General features: G+C 52.5%; 6 protein-coding genes across 6 annotated transcripts; 4 read left to right on the top strand and 2 right to left on the bottom strand.

Annotated features, from left to right (window-relative positions):
• Positions 1-441: 441 nt before the first annotated feature.
• On the top strand, positions 442-1,477 carry PpBr36_06282 (uncharacterized protein; the record flags this gene model as incomplete). The annotated part of the gene is made up of 3 exons (XM_029893428.1): positions 442-457; positions 554-851; positions 922-1,477. 3 exons carry the CDS (start codon positions 442-444, stop codon positions 1,475-1,477), a joined length of 870 nt encoding a protein of 289 aa, XP_029745926.1.
• An 854-nt stretch (positions 1,478-2,331) lies between these two features.
• PpBr36_06281 (uncharacterized protein) lies at positions 2,332-6,444 on the top strand (the record flags this gene model as incomplete). The annotated part of the gene is made up of 8 exons (XM_029893427.1): positions 2,332-2,349; positions 2,626-3,165; positions 3,321-3,411; positions 3,598-4,026; positions 4,135-4,186; positions 4,265-4,279; positions 4,351-6,255; positions 6,327-6,444. The coding sequence occupies 8 exons, from the start codon at positions 2,332-2,334 to the stop codon at positions 6,442-6,444; spliced, it is 3,168 nt and encodes a 1,055-aa protein (XP_029746058.1).
• A 576-nt stretch (positions 6,445-7,020) lies between these two features.
• Positions 7,021-9,068, bottom strand: PpBr36_06280 (uncharacterized protein; the record flags this gene model as incomplete). The annotated part of the gene is made up of 3 exons (XM_029893426.1): positions 7,021-7,153; positions 7,272-8,282; positions 8,350-9,068. 3 exons carry the CDS (start codon positions 9,066-9,068, stop codon positions 7,021-7,023), a joined length of 1,863 nt encoding a protein of 620 aa, XP_029745928.1.
• Positions 9,069-10,022: 954 nt separating this feature from the next.
• On the top strand, positions 10,023-11,039 carry PpBr36_06279 (uncharacterized protein; the record flags this gene model as incomplete). The annotated part of the gene is made up of 3 exons (XM_029893425.1): positions 10,023-10,136; positions 10,270-10,752; positions 10,866-11,039. 3 exons carry the CDS (start codon positions 10,023-10,025, stop codon positions 11,037-11,039), a joined length of 771 nt encoding a protein of 256 aa, XP_029746018.1.
• A 997-nt stretch (positions 11,040-12,036) lies between these two features.
• On the top strand, positions 12,037-15,628 carry PpBr36_06278 (uncharacterized protein; the record flags this gene model as incomplete). The annotated part of the gene is made up of 6 exons (XM_029893424.1): positions 12,037-12,160; positions 12,235-12,273; positions 12,372-12,489; positions 12,572-12,668; positions 12,819-15,151; positions 15,229-15,628. 6 exons carry the CDS (start codon positions 12,037-12,039, stop codon positions 15,626-15,628), a joined length of 3,111 nt encoding a protein of 1,036 aa, XP_029746529.1.
• Positions 15,629-16,195: 567 nt separating this feature from the next.
• PpBr36_06277 (uncharacterized protein) lies at positions 16,196-17,385 on the bottom strand (the record flags this gene model as incomplete). Its single annotated transcript, XM_029893423.1, has 4 exons — positions 16,196-16,309; positions 16,373-16,465; positions 16,583-16,894; positions 17,218-17,385. 4 exons carry the CDS (start codon positions 17,383-17,385, stop codon positions 16,196-16,198), a joined length of 687 nt encoding a protein of 228 aa, XP_029745969.1.
• Positions 17,386-17,946: the final 561 nt, after the last annotated feature.

The following is a 17,946-nucleotide window of genomic DNA, read 5'->3' as shown; positions in this document are numbered from 1 at the left end:
ATCACAATTTAGAATTGTCAAGTGCAGGGCGAATGGGCCGAGGCACGAGGCATTGCATCTCATCTGCGCGGGCGGGCACCCATGGAACGCGACTGACATGTCCTTCCCCAACTCCATCCAGCACTTCCCCATTTTCTGGGCGGGAGTAATACTATAAAGGAAAATCATGGACAACTCGCGCACAGGCGCAGTTGTACGTGACTATTCAACACGATAGAGACCCGACCCATCGGAGATTTTGCGGCGCACAGGCATTGGTTTTACTGCAACATCTCCGATCAGAAGTGTTCGTCGCCATCCGCTTAAGATCCCACTTCATCCAACAGTAAATAACTTTTCTCAGTTGTTCGGCGGCGCCAGAATTCCACCATCACGAAAGTTATATTCCCGATCGCCAGCCGCATTAGTCCTCTCTGGTCGTGCCAATAAACCGCTGCCGCCATGGCGGATTCTGTTGGTACGCTCTCACGCCATATGGGCACTTTTGGAATGTTAGATACTGAGACGTATCGCTAACCACCTACCTCGAGGAATGTACTTTTTGTACATAAAGATCGAGTGTTTGTTCATGCCCTCAACACCATTAAAAAACTTCCCAAGACGGGAGCTGCCCGGCCACCGCCGGCGGATCGAATGCGCCTCTATGGCCTTTACAAACAAGCAATGGAAGGCGATGTCGATGGGGTGATGGAACGTCCCTCTGCCACGTCGGGGATTCCCGATGAGGATCTCCAACGAGAGCAGGACAAATACGATGCCTGGAATATGCAGAAGGGGCTGAGCAAGACCGAGGCCAAAAGACGATACATCGAGGCTCTGATTGATACCATGCACAGATATGCCACTACGGAGTGAGTTGTCACAGCTTCAGGCCCATGGGACAACGTCGCTACAGGTGACTAATGATGCGCTCGTATACAGAAATGCGCTAGAACTCGTTTCTGAGTTGGAATTTGTTTGGAACCAAATAAAGGGCAACTCGACGAGCTCATCGGAGCCTTTGTCAACCGACAACAGCCCTCGGCGATTCCAAAAGGCCGCGAGCGGCACGGATGGACCCCTTAAAGTACTATACCCCATGAGTGAAGACGATGAGGCGGAACACGACTACCAAAGACGAATGGCGGCCGCGGCCCTGGACGAAAACGATGATGAGGACGAGAGGTATGTCAAGAAGGGCGACAAATGGTCCAAGAAAATGGAACGAGCCATAGTCCGCCTCTCGACAGAGATCGCAGCTCTTAGGGAACAGATCACCACCGGGAGGGAGTTCAGGTCAAGAAGGGAAAGGAGTATTGGCGCATGGATAGGGTGGTTTCTGTGGCTCGTCACGAAACATATCGCTGCGGATATGGCTATCCTCGCCATTGTGCTTTTGTGGATGCGCAGGAGAAAGGATCGGCGACTTGAAGATCATGTCAGATCTGCGCTGCGAATATTTCGGGAATATGTCAGAAAGGTCTTGCCCTCACGATAAGACTTATTCTTCCATGTTTGAGGTCTCCTGGGCTTCAGAAGTCATCAGACCACCCTATACCTCGTTCAGAGGCAGGTTGGAAAACCATTCAATCATGGGATCGCCGCATGCGGAGCAGTTCGCGGATGTTTCTCGGATCATACGGCCTACCCAAGTTAATGGCGAAAGTGGGTTTATCAGGATGGACAGTCAGTCGGTCAGCCCACCATATCTCGTTGAGGTGTCGCAGAGGCGCCGGCCTTCTCCATCGTTCTCAAAAGACCCAGTTTTTCGGGCATGCTATCTGATTTGCTTGCTACATATGGGTTGGCGTTAATATCGAGCGCAAGATTGCACGAGCCGCCTGGCAAACTCAGGAATATTGTCCAAAGCTGAGAAGGAGGTAGTGCAGTAATCTATTCATAGTGCTTGAATGGATAATAGGCTGGGACGATGATACTGATGATAAATCACGATGTGTAGGTATAATCTACCCCTGAAAGTTTCTCGGAAGCTTTGGGCATTCGCCGCAGGGAGACTTAATGAAAACAAGTTATTCCATCAGCATGTTAAGTAAATATGGTGTTTGGGGTGCATGTATCTACGTTAAATAAGGGAGGGCATGTGCAAAATGTAAACATTATCCTCAGGTGATGGCTACCTCTGTCGGAGTTGGCTGGCTGCGATACGTTGAACTGATGAATAAAGGAAGGAGTTTGCGATAGGTAACCCACAATCTACCAGAAGCGTGTGAAACATCAAAGAGGTTCAGCACATCACAACCCAGCAAATTACCCGACAAAACCCACCCAGATTCACATCATGCTTGAGCTGATATAGGCGCGCCAACCTATAAAGATAACAGGACAAACAAGATGCGTCGCAGTAGTACAGTAGGTATTACTACGAATCGGGCGTTTTACTGAACTGCGTCAAACCTAACCTATCCTGACCTGAATGACTAGGTTGGCAGCGGAAATCATCAGACCAGCGCGGGATTTAGGGTTGGCCATCCATGCATCCCCACAGGTCCTAACAAGTCCGCCGAACCTACGGCGGGTGACCGAGGAAGAAATGGCGTTGGTGTACCAACTGGCCCGAGAAACCCGTCTGTTCCCCGTTATTACAAAAGCATGAGCACAAAAAGAACACAGTCTTCGAATGCGCAGACGGAGCAACCAGTTCCCCCGCCAACACAGCCTCTGCCAGACGCAAACGCAGCAGTATTGGAGCCGCCTGAAATCGGGAACCACAGCCTCGCTATATTTGCTCTCATCGGGGATGACCTTACCCAGCCCATGGATGACCGGCCACGTGACCGTGTCGAAAGGGTGAAGCGAATGCTGGACAGCCTTGACAAGCACCAGCAAGCCGTGCGGGCTACTACCAAGAATATCGTGGCCAGGGAGAGGCAACGTATCGTGAGCCACGAGGTCAACTTGCAGACAAGCGGCCGGGATCCTGGCATCAGCCAGGAGGAAGCAGACGAAATGATCAAGGCCCTCAGTGCTGAGCCTGAACAAGGCACGGACTACAACATGGATACAAACGATGTACCCAGAGAAGCTATGAGAGACCTGTTTGAAGGAAGCGGGTCCCGCCGGGACAGAGAGGACAGTCTTCGACGACTCCAGCACCTCGCTGAGCAGAGTATTTACTACAGCGACGAGTTTGATGCGGATATTGGCAAAGCACGGGAGAAGTGGAAGGTGATCTTGGAGAAGGAACAGAAAGCCATGGAGGATTTTGCCTGAGACAAATTTGATGGAACATGATCATAATAGAAAGCATCTACACTAGTCTAGATGAGTTGAGATGTAGCTACCGGCGGTAAGAGGCCTTGGCCATTGGAACCCGACCGAAGTCAAGCTCCTCACACACTTCCATAATCGGAGCCGCAATCGATCTAGAGCACAAGATAGAGGAAGACTCGACCAAGCTGCAATCCCACAGATGTGGGTTTGCGCCAAGTTCACCTACGAGAATTTCGTGCTCAGTACAATTGAGGGAGAAAGGAAGCAATGAGATTTATCAGAATTTCAATAGCTGTCTGCAATTTTTGTATGCGAGGAAAAATCAAGTGGATCCGTGCTGACCTATGGCCTTGCAATCAAGTGGCACACTAAGCCTAATTGAGACAGCTTCTCCACAAGCTCATCGGCCGGCCAATGGAACACAGCCAATTTCGAAATCGTCGGGTTGGAAGAACCCGTCCATCGTTCGGCAACTTGAGCAAAGCAAGGACCAGACGACGTCGACAATTCCTGAAGAGCGATTGAACTCGAACCACGACGTCTTACGCCCACCCACCACAACCGCCTCCTCTTCGCTCTCGACATCATCCAACCCAACCACCGTCGAGACGATACGATGCTGCGACAGACTCTGGCTCGTTCGGCTTGGCGGACAGGCAGGCACGCCGCCAAAGCCTCGCGAGCCTTTTCCGCCACGGCCCAGCGTCCGGCCGAGGTCGAGCTCACAATTGGTGAGTAGCAGCTTCAATTGCGATGATTCCTGCCTAGTGTATTATGCTAACATCCTTACAGATGGAAAGAAGGTCTCTATAGAAGGTATGGTGCTTGGACAAAAAAAGCCTACTGAGCTCACAGCCCAGTCCCCACAAGACGCAAGTTGCTGGACCTAACCTGATCACTTAAAAAAAAAAAAAAAAACAATAGCTGGCTCTGCGTTGATTCAAGCTTGCGAGAAGGCCGGAGCGACCGTCCCAAGGTGATTATTCTTTATCTGCTAATGTTGCGAAGCTTGTTGGGAAGATTCACAAACTAATGGTTGCTTTTTACCTTCCAGATATTGCTATCATGAGTACGCACGAGATATCCATCGACGAATTCAAAGAATAACCCAAGACTCCACTAACCGGATAATGTCCACAGGAAGCTGATGATTGCTGGAAACTGCCGTATGTGCTTGGTTGAGGTCGAGAAGGTCCCGAAGCCAGTGGCATCATGCGCATGGCCGGTACAGCCGGGAATGGTGGTCAAGACGAACTCGCCCATCGCACACAAGGCCCGCGAGGGTGTTATGGAGTTCCTCCTGGCAAATCATCCCCTCGACTGCCCGGTTTGTGACCAGGGTGGCGAGTGTGACTTGCAGGATCAGTCAATGAGGTACGGCGCCGACAGGGGTCGCTTCCACGAGATTGGAGGCAAGAGAGCTGTTGAGGACAAGAACATCGGCCCTCTTATCAAGACGTCGATGAACCGGTGCATCCACTGTACGCGCTGCGTTCGTTTTGCCAATGACATCGCCGGAGCCAACGAGATGGGCTCGACCGGCCGAGGAAACGACTTGCAGATCGGCACCTACCTCGAGAAGAACCTGGATTCCGAACTGTCGGGCAACGTCATCGATCTTTGCCCCGTCGGAGCTCTGACTTCGAAGCCCTACGCCTTCCGGGCCAGGCCTTGGGAGTTGAAGAAGACAGAGTCCATCGACGTCATGGACGCCCTCGGGGCCAACATTCGCGTTGACTCGCGTGGTCTTGAGGTTATGCGTATTCTGCCGAGACTCAACGACGATGTCAACGAGGAGTGGATCGACGACAAGACCAGATTTGCTTGCGACGGCTTGAGGACGCAGCGCCTGACGCTTCCTTTGGTCCGTAAAGAGGGCAAGTTTGAGCCGAGCACATGGGAGCAGGCTCTGAATGAGGTTGCTGAGAACTTTGCCCGCATTGCCCCCAAGGGTAACGAATTCAAGGTCATTGCTGGACAACTTACCGAGGTCGAGTCACTGGTCGCCATGAAGGACATGGCCAACAAGTTGGGTTCCGAAAACCTGGCTTTGGACATGCCATCGGGTAGCCAGCCCATCGCACATGGTGTTGATGTTCGTTCCAACTACCTTTTCAACTCTAGGATAGCCGGTGTCGAGGAGGCCGATGCTATCCTGATCGTCGGCAGCAACCCCAGGCACGAGGCTGCTGTTCTGAACGCTCGTATCAGGAAACAATGGCTTCGTTCAGACTTGGAGATTGCTGTTGTGGGCGAGACATGGGACTCGACGTTCGAATTCGAGCACCTGGGCACTGATGCGGCTGCCCTGAAGAAGGCCCTTGCCGGCCCCTTTGGTAAGAAGCTCCAGTCCGCCAAGAGGCCGATGATCATTCTTGGTTCTGGTGTCACGGATCACCCCGATGCCAAGGCCTTCTATGAGATGGTCGGTGCCTTCGTAGACAAGAATGCTGCCAACTTCTTGACTCCTGAGTGGAACGGATACAACGTTCTGCAAAGGTCCGCATCAAGAGCTGGCGCTTTCGAGGTTGGGTTCGTCACCCCTTCGGCCGCCGTTGCCGAGACCAAGCCGAAGATTGTTTGGCTTCTGGGTGCGGATGATTTCCAAGCTGCAGACATTCCCAAGGATGCTTTTGTCATCTACCAGGGCCATCATGGCGACAGGGGTGCCGAGATCGCAGACGTGGTCCTCCCAGGTGCCGCATACACTGAAAAGTCCGCCACCTACATCAACACCGAGGGTCGTGTGCAGATGACCCGGGCCGCCACTTCGCTGCCTGGTGCCGCCCGCACAGACTGGAAGATCATTCGTGCCGCGAGCGAGTTCTTGGGCGTTCCTTTACCCTACGACGATCTGGCCATGGTTCGCGACCGCATGGTTGAGATCAGCCCGGCCCTGGCTGCCTATGATGTTGTTGAGCCGGTGGCTCTGCAACAGCTGAGCAAGGTGCAGCTTGTCGACCAAAACAAGGGGTCGAAGCCGACCAATGCAGCACTGAAGCACGCCGTTGAGAACTTCTACTTCACCGACGTTATCTCGAGGAGGTACGTATACTGTGTTAATCGAGACCACATATTCTATCCTGCCAGTTATACTAACGAAACTTTTGGAATAGTTCCCCGACGATGGCTCGCTGCTCGGCAGCCAAGGAGACAGGCAACCCCAAGACTGACTTCATGGCTCCTGGCATGACGGAAGACAAGCCCATGGGTCAGGTGGCCTACGGATCTTAGGACCGCCACACAGCAAAGAAAAAACGCAGAGCAAACCCAAAAAAGAATATAAGATGAATTAGTGGGGGATGTAAGAAGGTCTAGAGCACGGGATTAGTCCACCTTTTTAATCTCTGGGCGTGGATTTCCCTTTGTGTCATTTCTACGGTTTTTGTACATATCTGGGAGTATCGAGGAAAGAACACCAGTCGTTTTTTTTTTCTTTTTTTTTTTTTTTTTTTGTCCGTTAACTCGTGGATACAAAACCGGTTCCGCATTGCTGTATGGTTTCGCCGGGCCGTTGAAGCACGCATGGGAATCTAACAGTAGTCCATCCTGTCTTTGGCCATAGTGTTTATTGCACACTACTCATTCAACCGCGACTATGGACAGGGCAATCAACTAACTACTGATAGTGCGGTACCTATTCTAAACACCATATTCAAACTCAAAACATTTGCCTATGATGACAGAGCATTATCTTGCGTGCCGGTTGTCTCATTCAATAGAATCTGAATATAGCACTATTGTCGATTACTCATATAACGCCTACGCTAGGATTTCTGGACATAAGGAATAGAAACCATCAAAGCCCCTTTAAAGCTTCGCCTTGGCTGCTGCAGGTTGTGAAGAGGAACCGGGCATGTAAGTGGCCTCTTCGTTCACAACGACATCTCCCGTCTTCTCTCCCGCGTTGCCAAAGAAGATGACCTGTACGGTCAAGTCGTCGCTGCAAACAGTGAAATGTCAGTAACTTGGTGGAATATTGGAGACATAGCAAAAAGAGAGAAAAAAAAAAAAAAAAAGAAAAGAAAAAAAAAAAAGCTTTGAAAAGTAGTAGAACTTACCGATATCTCCTGGAGAAGGGAGATGGCAGAGTCAACAGAGCTGAAACCTGCTCCTCGTTCTTGCCGCCAAGGGCATTGCGGACGAGGTGAGTAGCAACGTTCTTGTCCTTGACGACGAACCTGTCCTTTCCGTCGGGAGAGAGACCCCACTGCTGCACGCGGATGGGCGTCTTCTGGCCATCTGCCGAGTCCTTTGCTCCAACAGCCTCTACGGGCAGTCCGCTCTTCGTTGAACTGCCGCCAAACATCTTGGACCAGTAGGACGAGCCAGAGCCACCGGTTTGCTGGGTCTCCAGCCACTTGCCGACAAGGCCTACTACCTCCTCGTTGGTCAGCATCTCCCATAGACCATCCGTCGCCAACACGAGGAAGTCCCCGTTCTCGGGCTCGATCTTGGTAGTTGTGACTACCGGCTCGGCAGTGACGTAGGGTGGAGTCCTCAGCAGAGCGGATGGGGTTCGCCCAAAGAAGGAGCGCCTCAGCCGCTCAGAAACATCTCGTGTCCACTTGTAGCTAGCGTCACCAAAAGCACGCGTGGGCTCGAGCCCGCCTAGCACGCGTCCGTTACGCACAACGTGCTCCTCTCCGGGGTGTTGCTTTCGCATACGAGCCGCCTCTTCGGGATTCGCGCCAGTTTGGTCGGTTGAAAGTGGCGTAGCTGTCCATTTGCCCGAGGAGGCAGAGCGACGGCCCAAAACTGCGCGAGAGTCACCAGTACAGGCCACGCGGAGGAGCCCGGTGCGACTATCGTAGAATGAAAGAAGGGCGCACGAGCCTGAGAGGGCGGGAGCCAGTAGCTCAGCGGCCACCGTCTTGTTGTTCTGCTTGAGAACCTTTTCCACACTCTGGTTGACGATTTCATCATCCAGGCGAACGAAACCTGTCTTCATAGCAGTCTCGATGGCCTCGGGGCTCGGTGTCATACCAGGAGCGGCACGGTATGTGTCGTTGAGCTCGCGGGCAACCGAGCCAATGAGCGCCTGTCGAAGCTTGGCCGAGGTTGTCCAACCACTGCAAGAGGCGATTCGGCTGTCAGTAATGCACCGGTCTCGCGCAATGGTTGTAGGCTAGAACTTACGAGTGACCATCAAAGACTCCCCAGAACATCCAGTCATTCTTGGAGGACGGCTGCGATCCATCTGGCACCTCGACAATCTTCTCGGCGTGGTCGTCTTCAATGGGGTCGTTGCTAGGCAACTGCACCAAGTCATATCGGACGACACCCTGGCCGCGATTTACTATATATGACTGGTCATTCTTGCGTAGCTTCTGTGTTGACTGTTCCGGGTTTAGCATCTCCACAACCATCCGTCTTTCATCGTCGGTTATCTTGGAAATAGGACCCTCGCCGACAAATGTGCTCGTGTACAGCTCGTCGGCGGTGATCACAAGCACATTGCGCGTGGGCGCGGCGCCGTCGATTCCGGCTTTGGTTGGGTTGTTGGCACTGTTGGTGAAGGCACGGGTGGCGGCCGTCGCGTCGGTGCTGCCGTCTCTGTATGTATACCAGGCGCCGTAGCCGACGAGGCCGGAGACAAGGGCGAGTGAGAAGCGACGGACAGACATGGAGGATGTCAACAGCTGCTGGTTCACTGGGGCATATTCAGGACGAGTCGTGCGGGTTCGGGAGTGGGATGAATATAATCGGCGAAGGGCGATGCTCTTGCGCGCCGTTGAGGGGCTGCAGCTGCCGGCTAATGAAAATCCGGGCTTGGTCCTTGCAGAGTTGCGCGTAATGCTCCGAACAGCTAGCTGGTAGGTGGCGGTGCAAAGAGCCTTTGCGTTCCGTGAGCGCATGGTAGCAGCGGTGGTCTGGTCCTGGGAATGTGGAATACCAGGGGCAACTACATGAATTGACTTGGCGACAGTTTCGTGGAGGTAGGTAGGGGCCAGTCACAGGAACGGGTTTAGCTCGAGTGCTGCGTCAGGAGTTATGGCGAACAAGCAACAACCTGCAGCATGCGGTCGCCCCGAGCCTCACCGAGAACAGACTGGGGGTGTATGAAATCTGGGCTTATCACCGTACCTTGAAACGGCTGAGCCTCGTCAAAGTAACACTGTTCAGGGCATGTGAACTCAAACACAGTAGGGTATGGGTAGGTATGTAGGTAGAGTCGTGACAGCGACGCGACAGTCAAGGGAGCTGAAGCAGCCAAAGGGGTAGCACAGTGTGACACAGTACGATCTTACAGAAAGCCTACCGATTACGTGCAGCAAGCGCTAACCACACATTTCATTTTGTTGTTATGCTTTGGCCTAGGCTAGTCTAGTCCAGGCTCTAAGGTAGGTAGTCGGTGTTCCAACCAAAGCTGCAGATGGCCTTTTTTTTTTTTTTTTTTTTTTTTGACAGTATGAGATGGTGGTTTGATTTTTTCTAGCTTTCATCACCAAGTTTCTTAGCGCGACTTAGTCTAACAGAGATCTGTTATTTTTCAATAGGCGATTACAGCAACTATCGGGTACGCAGGTATGGATACCACCAGGTCAACGTTGAGGGACTACCCACAAGAGGAAAGTTCAGATGAAGCATCTTGGGTGGGTACGCTCAACGCTTGAACCTGCTGTACCAATTAATGCTTGGATCCTACCCATCGGACGTTCAGTAACACTTCCTTTTATAGTAGCTAGACCTCGTGCTAGACCCACGAACCAACCTGGAGGTTTACCCATATCTTTCTCGGGACACAGCCTCCGACTAACATATCCATGTCACATACACCAAATTTGGGACAGGTCTAAAGAGCGCGCATTATGGAAAACAATTCACAACAGCCCAATGCAGGGAAACAGCCACACCAGTCCGAGGACGAGCGACTTTTCTCCGATTTTGACAGCTACCCATGGAAAGCAGACTCGGTGTTCCTGGTATGTTTGCAACACTGGTAAAGTGAAGTCCCCGCAGTCGAGGATGGCCCGGCCCGGCCAGACGAATGACGAAACGACAAAGATGGAGTCAGGACTGAGACAGCATTTCTGTAAACTCTGCTGCTTTCTCTAGACTGGCTTGATCGCTCTCCTCGGCGGCGTCGACAAGCTCCGCCCAGACCCGTCCCATGCCGACCTGGCTGTCCATGCTCGCATCTTCTACTACCAACAAGCACGCAATGCACGGGTAGACTTTTCGGCCTACAAGCGATGGGCTGCAGCATCGACGGCCAGAAACGGCACAGAAACCGAGGTGCTTCCTGCTCTATATTGGGCACGCGAACAAATTTCAGCGCTTGATGACTTACCGCCACCTAACGCGGTAGACGCGGTCGTGGCGGTCGCGCAACAGTATGTGCCACCTCCCCCAGACCCCGCTTGGCAGCAGGCGGCTCCGGCCCAACCATTGCGCGTTTCCCACGCACCTGTTGGTGGGGATGGAGGCACTGGAGCAGCCCCTTACCCAGCCCACTTTGCCGAACTCATCGCCGCGGTCCAGAACAACCAGCCGGTGCCTGGTGTGCGCGAGATTCCAGACACAGTCATTCGAGATTCTGTGAGTGTAGAACATAGCCCGGCCGACACCTTTAATGGGTGTTCTGTTGCATCGAGCTTAATTCAGGTGAACTGTTACCTAACTAAAGACACTTTTACTGCACCCTCGTAAAGAACGTCAAGCCCGTTGGCAAAATGACTGCACCAAAGAAGCCATGGGAACTTGGAAGGACTATATCTACAGAAGCCCAAGGTGGTCAAGCTTTGCAGCACAACGCCACAGTCGATCAGGACTTTCCCCTTATTGATGGACAGGCGCAGGCACAAACTAGCGGCGGCCAGCCGTGACGGAAGCTAAGGAGGTTTTATCGTAGTGGTTTCTCGGTTGTTAGCAGCAGACCAGTGTTAATTATTATATTGTCTCGGACAAGACGTGACAGCCGCTTTTCCCTATCTATCCCGCACCAGGGACCCAGGGGCACGCTGCATGTGCATGGATGACGTCAATCAAAGTGCCCACCTCGACACGGTAAGTGCATGTACTACTTACCTACTATGCCTAATTACTCACCTGGAGGTAATATCCATCGAGATAAGCAAGCTGTGATGGGATTGTCGGCAGACATGGCGCTCAGGCGGGGAATGTCTGTCTGTCTTGTTTGACAACCCGCTAAATGTTGACGCACCACGTACCTACCTCAGGTACCGTGACAGGTGATGTCGCTTGGACCATGTTTTGCAATTTTTCCTATGGTTTTTGCCTGCAGAGAGGATTCATGTGTGTCCGTGCTATCAGACGACATGGCAACTGAAACGGAAACTTTTTTTCTTGTTGAACAATGTACCTAGATCCTGGTAAGATGCAGCTGTGGATGACGGCTTGCAAGCTTGGGCAATACGACGTCGGGGTTTTCAATGGAGGGAATTTGTTAGCTTCCGCGTGCAGTGACCCTAGCTCCTCCTCCGCTGCACTAGCTCCGCCTGGAAGTGCCCAGAGCTCCACTGCCCTTAGTAACGACCTACGTAGCTCCCGCGAACTCGTTGAAAGCCAGGAAATCTACCTCGACTTATGAACCTTCCTTACCTCCGTTAAGTAGCCTACTAGACTAGAGATTATTGACTTTGACTTTTCCAGGGGCAATCCTTCATAATTGATTTTCATACAAGTCTTCATTTCTACCATTGATAGCCTGGCAAACAAAAACTAGAGACCTGTCCGCCCTACCATGACACAAAATCCCTGAAGCATTCAACCCCTCCAAGACCCAATTGACCCGCGCTGTGTGGCCTATAGACGGATCGACAATCCTCTTTCCACACCCCACGACAAAAGTCATAGCCCGAAATGGTCGTGTTCGAGGGCCACGAGTTCCTTACAGAGGAGGAGAAGCGCCTCAAAGAGGATCGCCAACGAAAGAAGTACTGGAAGAAATGGGGCTCCTACGTGGCCGAGAGACAATGGGCTACTGGTGCGCACTTTTCCAACATGGCGAAATGGTTGTCTGAGGAGGTCATTCTAGCTAACAGCTCAATCTTCCTACAGTGAGAGAGGACTACAGCCCTGATGGCGATGCTTGGAGCCGTAAGTCGCTTCCTTTCCTGCCTCGACAAATAGCTCCAAGAAGCTGTTCAACAAGGTCAAGTTCAGACCGAGACGCTGACGTCAGTGGACACGAATAGATTTTCCCCACGACCATGCAAGATCGCGAGCCTACCGGTGGGGAGAGGATGGTATTGCCGGAGTATGCGACACTCATGGCATCCAGAACATTGCCTTCGCCTTCTGGAATGAGCAAGAGTACGTCTTGAGCCTGGAGATCCCATTACGCATGTCCCAATGACGACAAGTGCCCTAATGATTTTCTGGTTTTACCGATTAGTCCTTTCCTCAAAGAGCGTCTCTTTGGTCTCTCAAACCCTCAAGGAAACCATGGCGAGAGCATCAAGGAGGCCCATTTCCACCTCGATAACCTACCTGTAAGTTCGAAAGCCCCGCCCACAAAGTTGCAATCACCTACTTACTAAGATAACCCTACTAATACTATTATTGCTTTTTAGACAGTGAGATTCCGCCAAGCCCTCAGCTATGTACCGCACAATAATTTTTAAAGCTAACACTTACTGCAGCACTCGTACATGAAATACTTGTACAAGTACCCACAGAAAGCTTTCCCATACGAAGACCTTATCAAGGAGAATGGCAAACGTGGGAAAGCAGACAAGGAATACCAGATTGTTGATACCGGATGTTTTGATGACAACCGTTACTGGGACATCTTCATTGAGGTGGCCAAGGAGGATGACGACCCCGAGGAGCTCCTCTTCCGCGTCACTGCGTGGAATCGTGGTCCTGACCCTGCACCGCTCCACATCATCCCGCATGTCTGGTTTCGGAACACGTGGGCCTGGGGCCGGGAGCTGCCGGAGAACAAGCCTTTGGTCAAGGCACATGACGAGGGCGTCATCAAGTCAAACCATTATACCCTCGGCGAAAGATATAGCGTTTTCTCGCCATCTCCAGGCACCGGGCCCAGTGGGGACGATGTTCTCCCGCAGATGATGTTCACTGAGAACGACACCAACTTCGAACTTTTGTATGGGGGCGAGAACCCCCAGCCGTATGTCAAGGACGCTTTCCACCGCTATATTGTGGACGGTGAAAAGGCTGCTATCAATCCCAGCCAGCAAGGAACCAAGGCTGCTGCCTCTTACAGCTTCAACGAGGCAGGGGGGGTTGGACCCGGCGATTGTGCAGTTGTCCGTTTCCGCTTCTCCAAGAAGGAAATGGCATACTTTGATGAAGAGGAGTTTGACTATATCGTCGACAAGAAGAAGGATGAGGCCGACGAGTTCTACTACAGGATCAGCCCTCTGCCCATCTCGGACGATCTCCGAAACATCCAGCGGCAAGCCTTTGCTGGCATGATGTGGTGTAAGCAGCATTACTACTTTATATGGGACCAGTGGGCCAATGGTGATCCCACACAACCGCCGCCCCCTCCTTCGAGAAAGGACATTCGGAACAGTCAGTGGAAGCACCTGCACTGCGATGACATTCTTTCGATGCCGGACTCGTGGGAATATCCCTTCTTTGCCGCCTGGGACACGAGTTTTCACTGCATCACCTTAGCCATGATCGATCCGGACTTTGCCAAGAAACAGCTCGACCTCTTTACCAGAGAGTGGTACTGTCATCCCAATGGCCAACTTCCGGCGTATGAATGGAATTTTGGTGATGTCAACCCTCCAGTCCATGCGTGGGCCACCTTCCGGACGTTCAAGATCGAGCGCAAGATGTATGGGAGGCAGGATCTTGATTTCCTGGAGCGCGTGTTCCAGAAGCTGCTTCTCAACTTCACGTGGTGGGTGAATCGCAAGGATGTTGACGGGAAGAACGTCTTCGAAGGAGGCTTTCTTGGGCTTGACAATATTGGGCTTTTCAACCGGTCCGAGCCGCTTCCCACCGGCGGCACGCTCGAGCAGGCCGACAGCACAGGATGGATGGCCTTTTACTGTCTCCAAATGTTGGCAATCTGCTTGGAGCTGGCCAAGCACAGGCGCATCTACGAGGACATGGCATCCAAGTTCTTCGAGCACTTCATCCTCATCAGCGACGCCATGACGTTCCGCACAGGCCAAAAGGACGAGAAGTCGCTGTGGAACGAGGAGGACGGTTTCTACTACGATGCCATTTCGTGGGGAGGTCCCTGGATCCAACAGCTTCCCGTGCGATCTCTGGTCGGGCTAATTCCACTGTATGCCACCATGACGATTGAGCCTGAGCTCATCAACAGGCTGCCCGCATTCAAGAAAAGGGTGGAGTGGTTTGTCACGCACCGCAACGATGTGGCCGAGCGGAACATGGCCAGCATAGCCAGACGTGGAAAAGGTGACCGAATCTTGCTTTCCATCGTCAGCAAAGATCGTCTGGTCAAGATTTTGAACCGCATGCTGGATGAAGATGAGTTCCTGAGCCCTTATGGTATCCGCTCGCTGTCCAAATATCACAAGGAGCATCCCTTCTCCATGGAAGTGAACGGGCAGACCTTCTCGGTCGGGTACGTCCCTGGAGATTCTGACAGTGGTCTTTTCGGTGGCAACAGCAACTGGCGTGGTCCTATCTGGCTGTGCGTGAACCACCTGCTCATCGAATCGCTGCAGCGCTACTACATGTTCTTTGGCCCGCAGTTCAAAGTGGAGTGTCCCACAGGATCAGGCGACATGATGCATCTTGGCCATGTGGCCGAGGAGCTGCAACACCGCCTTACGCATCTGTTCGCTCGTAGAGATGATGGGCGCAGGAGCATCAATGGCGGCAGTGATATGCACGACTTTGACGAGCACTGGAAGGATCACTTGTGGTTCTACGAGTTCTTTGACGGCGACTCTGGGCGAGGCTTGGGTGCCACACACCAATGCGGCTGGACGGGGTTGATTGCCCGCATGATCCACGAAACCGGGTAAGTTGGTCCAGAGAGGGGACTTCCTTTCACGCTCCCATTTCTTTCTCAGCTCCTGCTAACGCTACCTCCTACAGTCTCAAATGCCGTCTTCCACAAACGCCGCGTACACCTTCAGTGGCCATGGGCCACTACTTTGATGACATTGTTGGACGCGGCCTTTCTGGGCGGCCGCAGACACCGTCATCACCGCAGCTGCGTCGTCGCTCATCCATAGGCGGCCGCTCGATTGGCAACCGCAGTGACTCAGTTGTGGACCTGAACGGTCAATCAGAGGTCACAACCAGGCGCCCATCAGTCAGCAATGGTGTTGGTGGTCTTGCATCACAAGTACTGCAGAATGAGGACCTGTTGCGCGAGAAGCGGGAGGCCGACGAGGCTATGCGGCATTACATCTCGGAACAGTTGCAGAAGGTTAAAAATGACCGAGATATGGAGGACCATGAGGATGAACTGGAGACGCATGCATCCGATTAGGATGGGACGGCACCTTTGGTCTGGAAGTGTTTGACTTGTCACACTCGGTATCGAGATCTGGAGTGTTGAGGAGACTATTCTTTGGCTGGACTCAACACACATTATGGGTCAGGCAGGTAGACGGCTACTCAACAGGAGATGGTTCAAAAGACAGTTTGGGGCATGAGGAAAAGCATGCAGGTTTACCCGATCTCCTATACGTACACGAGGCAGGATTAAAGATTGGGAATATCGCTGGTAATGGCTGTTATAGTGGCTAGGATTAGTATAGATAAAGGTATCATTTGCACTTCTGAACACCCTGGAATGACTACAACTTATTTCACGCCTGGATGACGACATTTCTTACCCGAGGCAAATCCACGCACAAAATTTTAAACCGACATTATCATGGCCAGGTTGTCAATGAACACGTCGTACCGTTTCTCTACCTTCTGCTCTACTGCTCTCGTACAAGTTGGAACAAGTTCCGCCTTTCTTTATTGTGCGTGCTCTTGCGCAATGATTATATGGCGACAACAAATGGAAAGAAGCTTTTGTGTGCGTGTGTGTGTGTGATAATCTACTTTACAGGGCGTCGGTAAGGAGCTTGTTCATCTTGGCCAGCTTGGATGAAACGCTAAGGTCGATAGTCCGGTCGCCGACCTCAACAACAAGTCCACCAATGATGTCAGGGTTAACCTGATGGGAGACTGTTAGCAGATGTAAAATCAGAGCGTGCAAGATGAATAGTTTGTTGCCTACCTGGTTGGTGACCTTGAGCTTCTTGCCAGCACCGACGTAGCTCGACTTGGCGACGGCAGTCTCGAGGCGGGACAGTGTCCGGTTGTCAAGAGGCTGTTGGTAAACATGTTAGTTTGAGACTCCCCTTGATTGTCCTGGGCGGGCGCGTTCTCGAAGTATAATGCCAATGGCATCACATCGTAGGCAAGATTAGGAGTTTCCAATACGTACCTGGGCGCTGGTGACAGTCATCTCAACCTCGCCACGCGCAGCGCTCATCAACTCGCCGAACTTGGCGCAGACCTCGGGCAAGAGGCCAAGACGGTTGTTCTCGGCCAGAACCTCGAGCAAGTTCTTGACGGCGGCGCTGCTGGAGCCCGAAGACTTCTCGAGCTCGGCAACGATGGCGCTCTTGTCGGAGGCAGTCAGGGTTGGGGCGCTAAGGATGGTGGCAAGCTTCGGGTCCTTCTTGACCAGCTGCTGGAGCTGGGATAGGCCGCGGGCGGTGGGCTCGAGCGACTGGGTCTTGACGGCCGCGGTGTACTGTTATTCGTATTAAGGTAGCTTGTCAGCTTGAAGCTCTTTCTGCCACGACGCCGGGGTTATTCGGATAATCGTCCGGTGTGAGATATCCATATGCAAGGAATTCCCTCATAAGTCATCTTCAAAAAAGGGTGCCGGAGCTTCAAAAGGTGGAGACTCTGCAACATGGAAAAGCAGGCGATGGTTCTCGAACAACAGCAACAGCCTCAATTGAGATTGAGCATCCAATTGAAGCAGCGGACACCAATATCCCACCATCTCCCTCCACCGGACCAATTGAGCTCCCTCGCCGGTAGCGAAAACTGGATATGATCAAAACGTACAAGGGCGGTGGCATAGGTGCCGTCGATGCCAAAGAGGGTGACCGGAGGCTTGACGTTCTCGTTGGCTGCGGCAGCCGGGGCGGCGGCGTAGAAGCGGACCTGCGAGGCAATTGCCCGCTGGGGAGCGGCAGCTCTGGAGGCGCGGAGGATGACTTGTCTCGACAGCATGGCGACGGATGTGCGGTTTGTGGAGAGGTGGTTGTATGTTTCTTCCTTCAATGGGTCGCCGACGAGGTCCACGTCAAAACATCAATCATCAAAGCTTTGTCGGGCTTCTTCGGGAACGAGGTCAGGTCACGTGCATAATCACGATTGTCACACGTGATTTAGTTCGGCTTCCCTTCAATCTGCAGTGCAGGGTAGGGATAGGCCTAGTGATGCCCCGCGCCCCACGGACCTGGATCTTATCAACAAACGCCCGGCAACCAAGCCCAAAGAGGTACATGTAAACATGCATGCTCTGTATCGTCATGATCCCAACTACGGACTATTCATAAATATTTCAGATAATCAACGCTACCATCGACAGCTTTCTACATAAACCTAATAGGCTTATTCAGAGAACCACGCGTTATTGCGCTGCTTGATTGAGGACTGCATCACGGCAACTCAAGGTACGTCCCGTCCCAAAGAATGTCGGCTTTTCCCCTAGCAACGGATGCAAAGATTAACAATCAGAATTGAAGCTTACAGGTAGCCCGAGACACACCGCTGTCCCGCGCGCAAGTG

Source organism: Pyricularia pennisetigena (assembly GCF_004337985.1).
Source record: "Pyricularia pennisetigena strain Br36 chromosome 4 map unlocalized Pyricularia_pennisetigena_Br36_Scf_6, whole genome shotgun sequence".
Taxonomy (NCBI): domain Eukaryota; kingdom Fungi; phylum Ascomycota; class Sordariomycetes; order Magnaporthales; family Pyriculariaceae; genus Pyricularia; species Pyricularia pennisetigena.
Note: the sequence above shows the minus strand (reverse complement) of the source record. Positions and strands in the feature narration are given on the sequence as shown.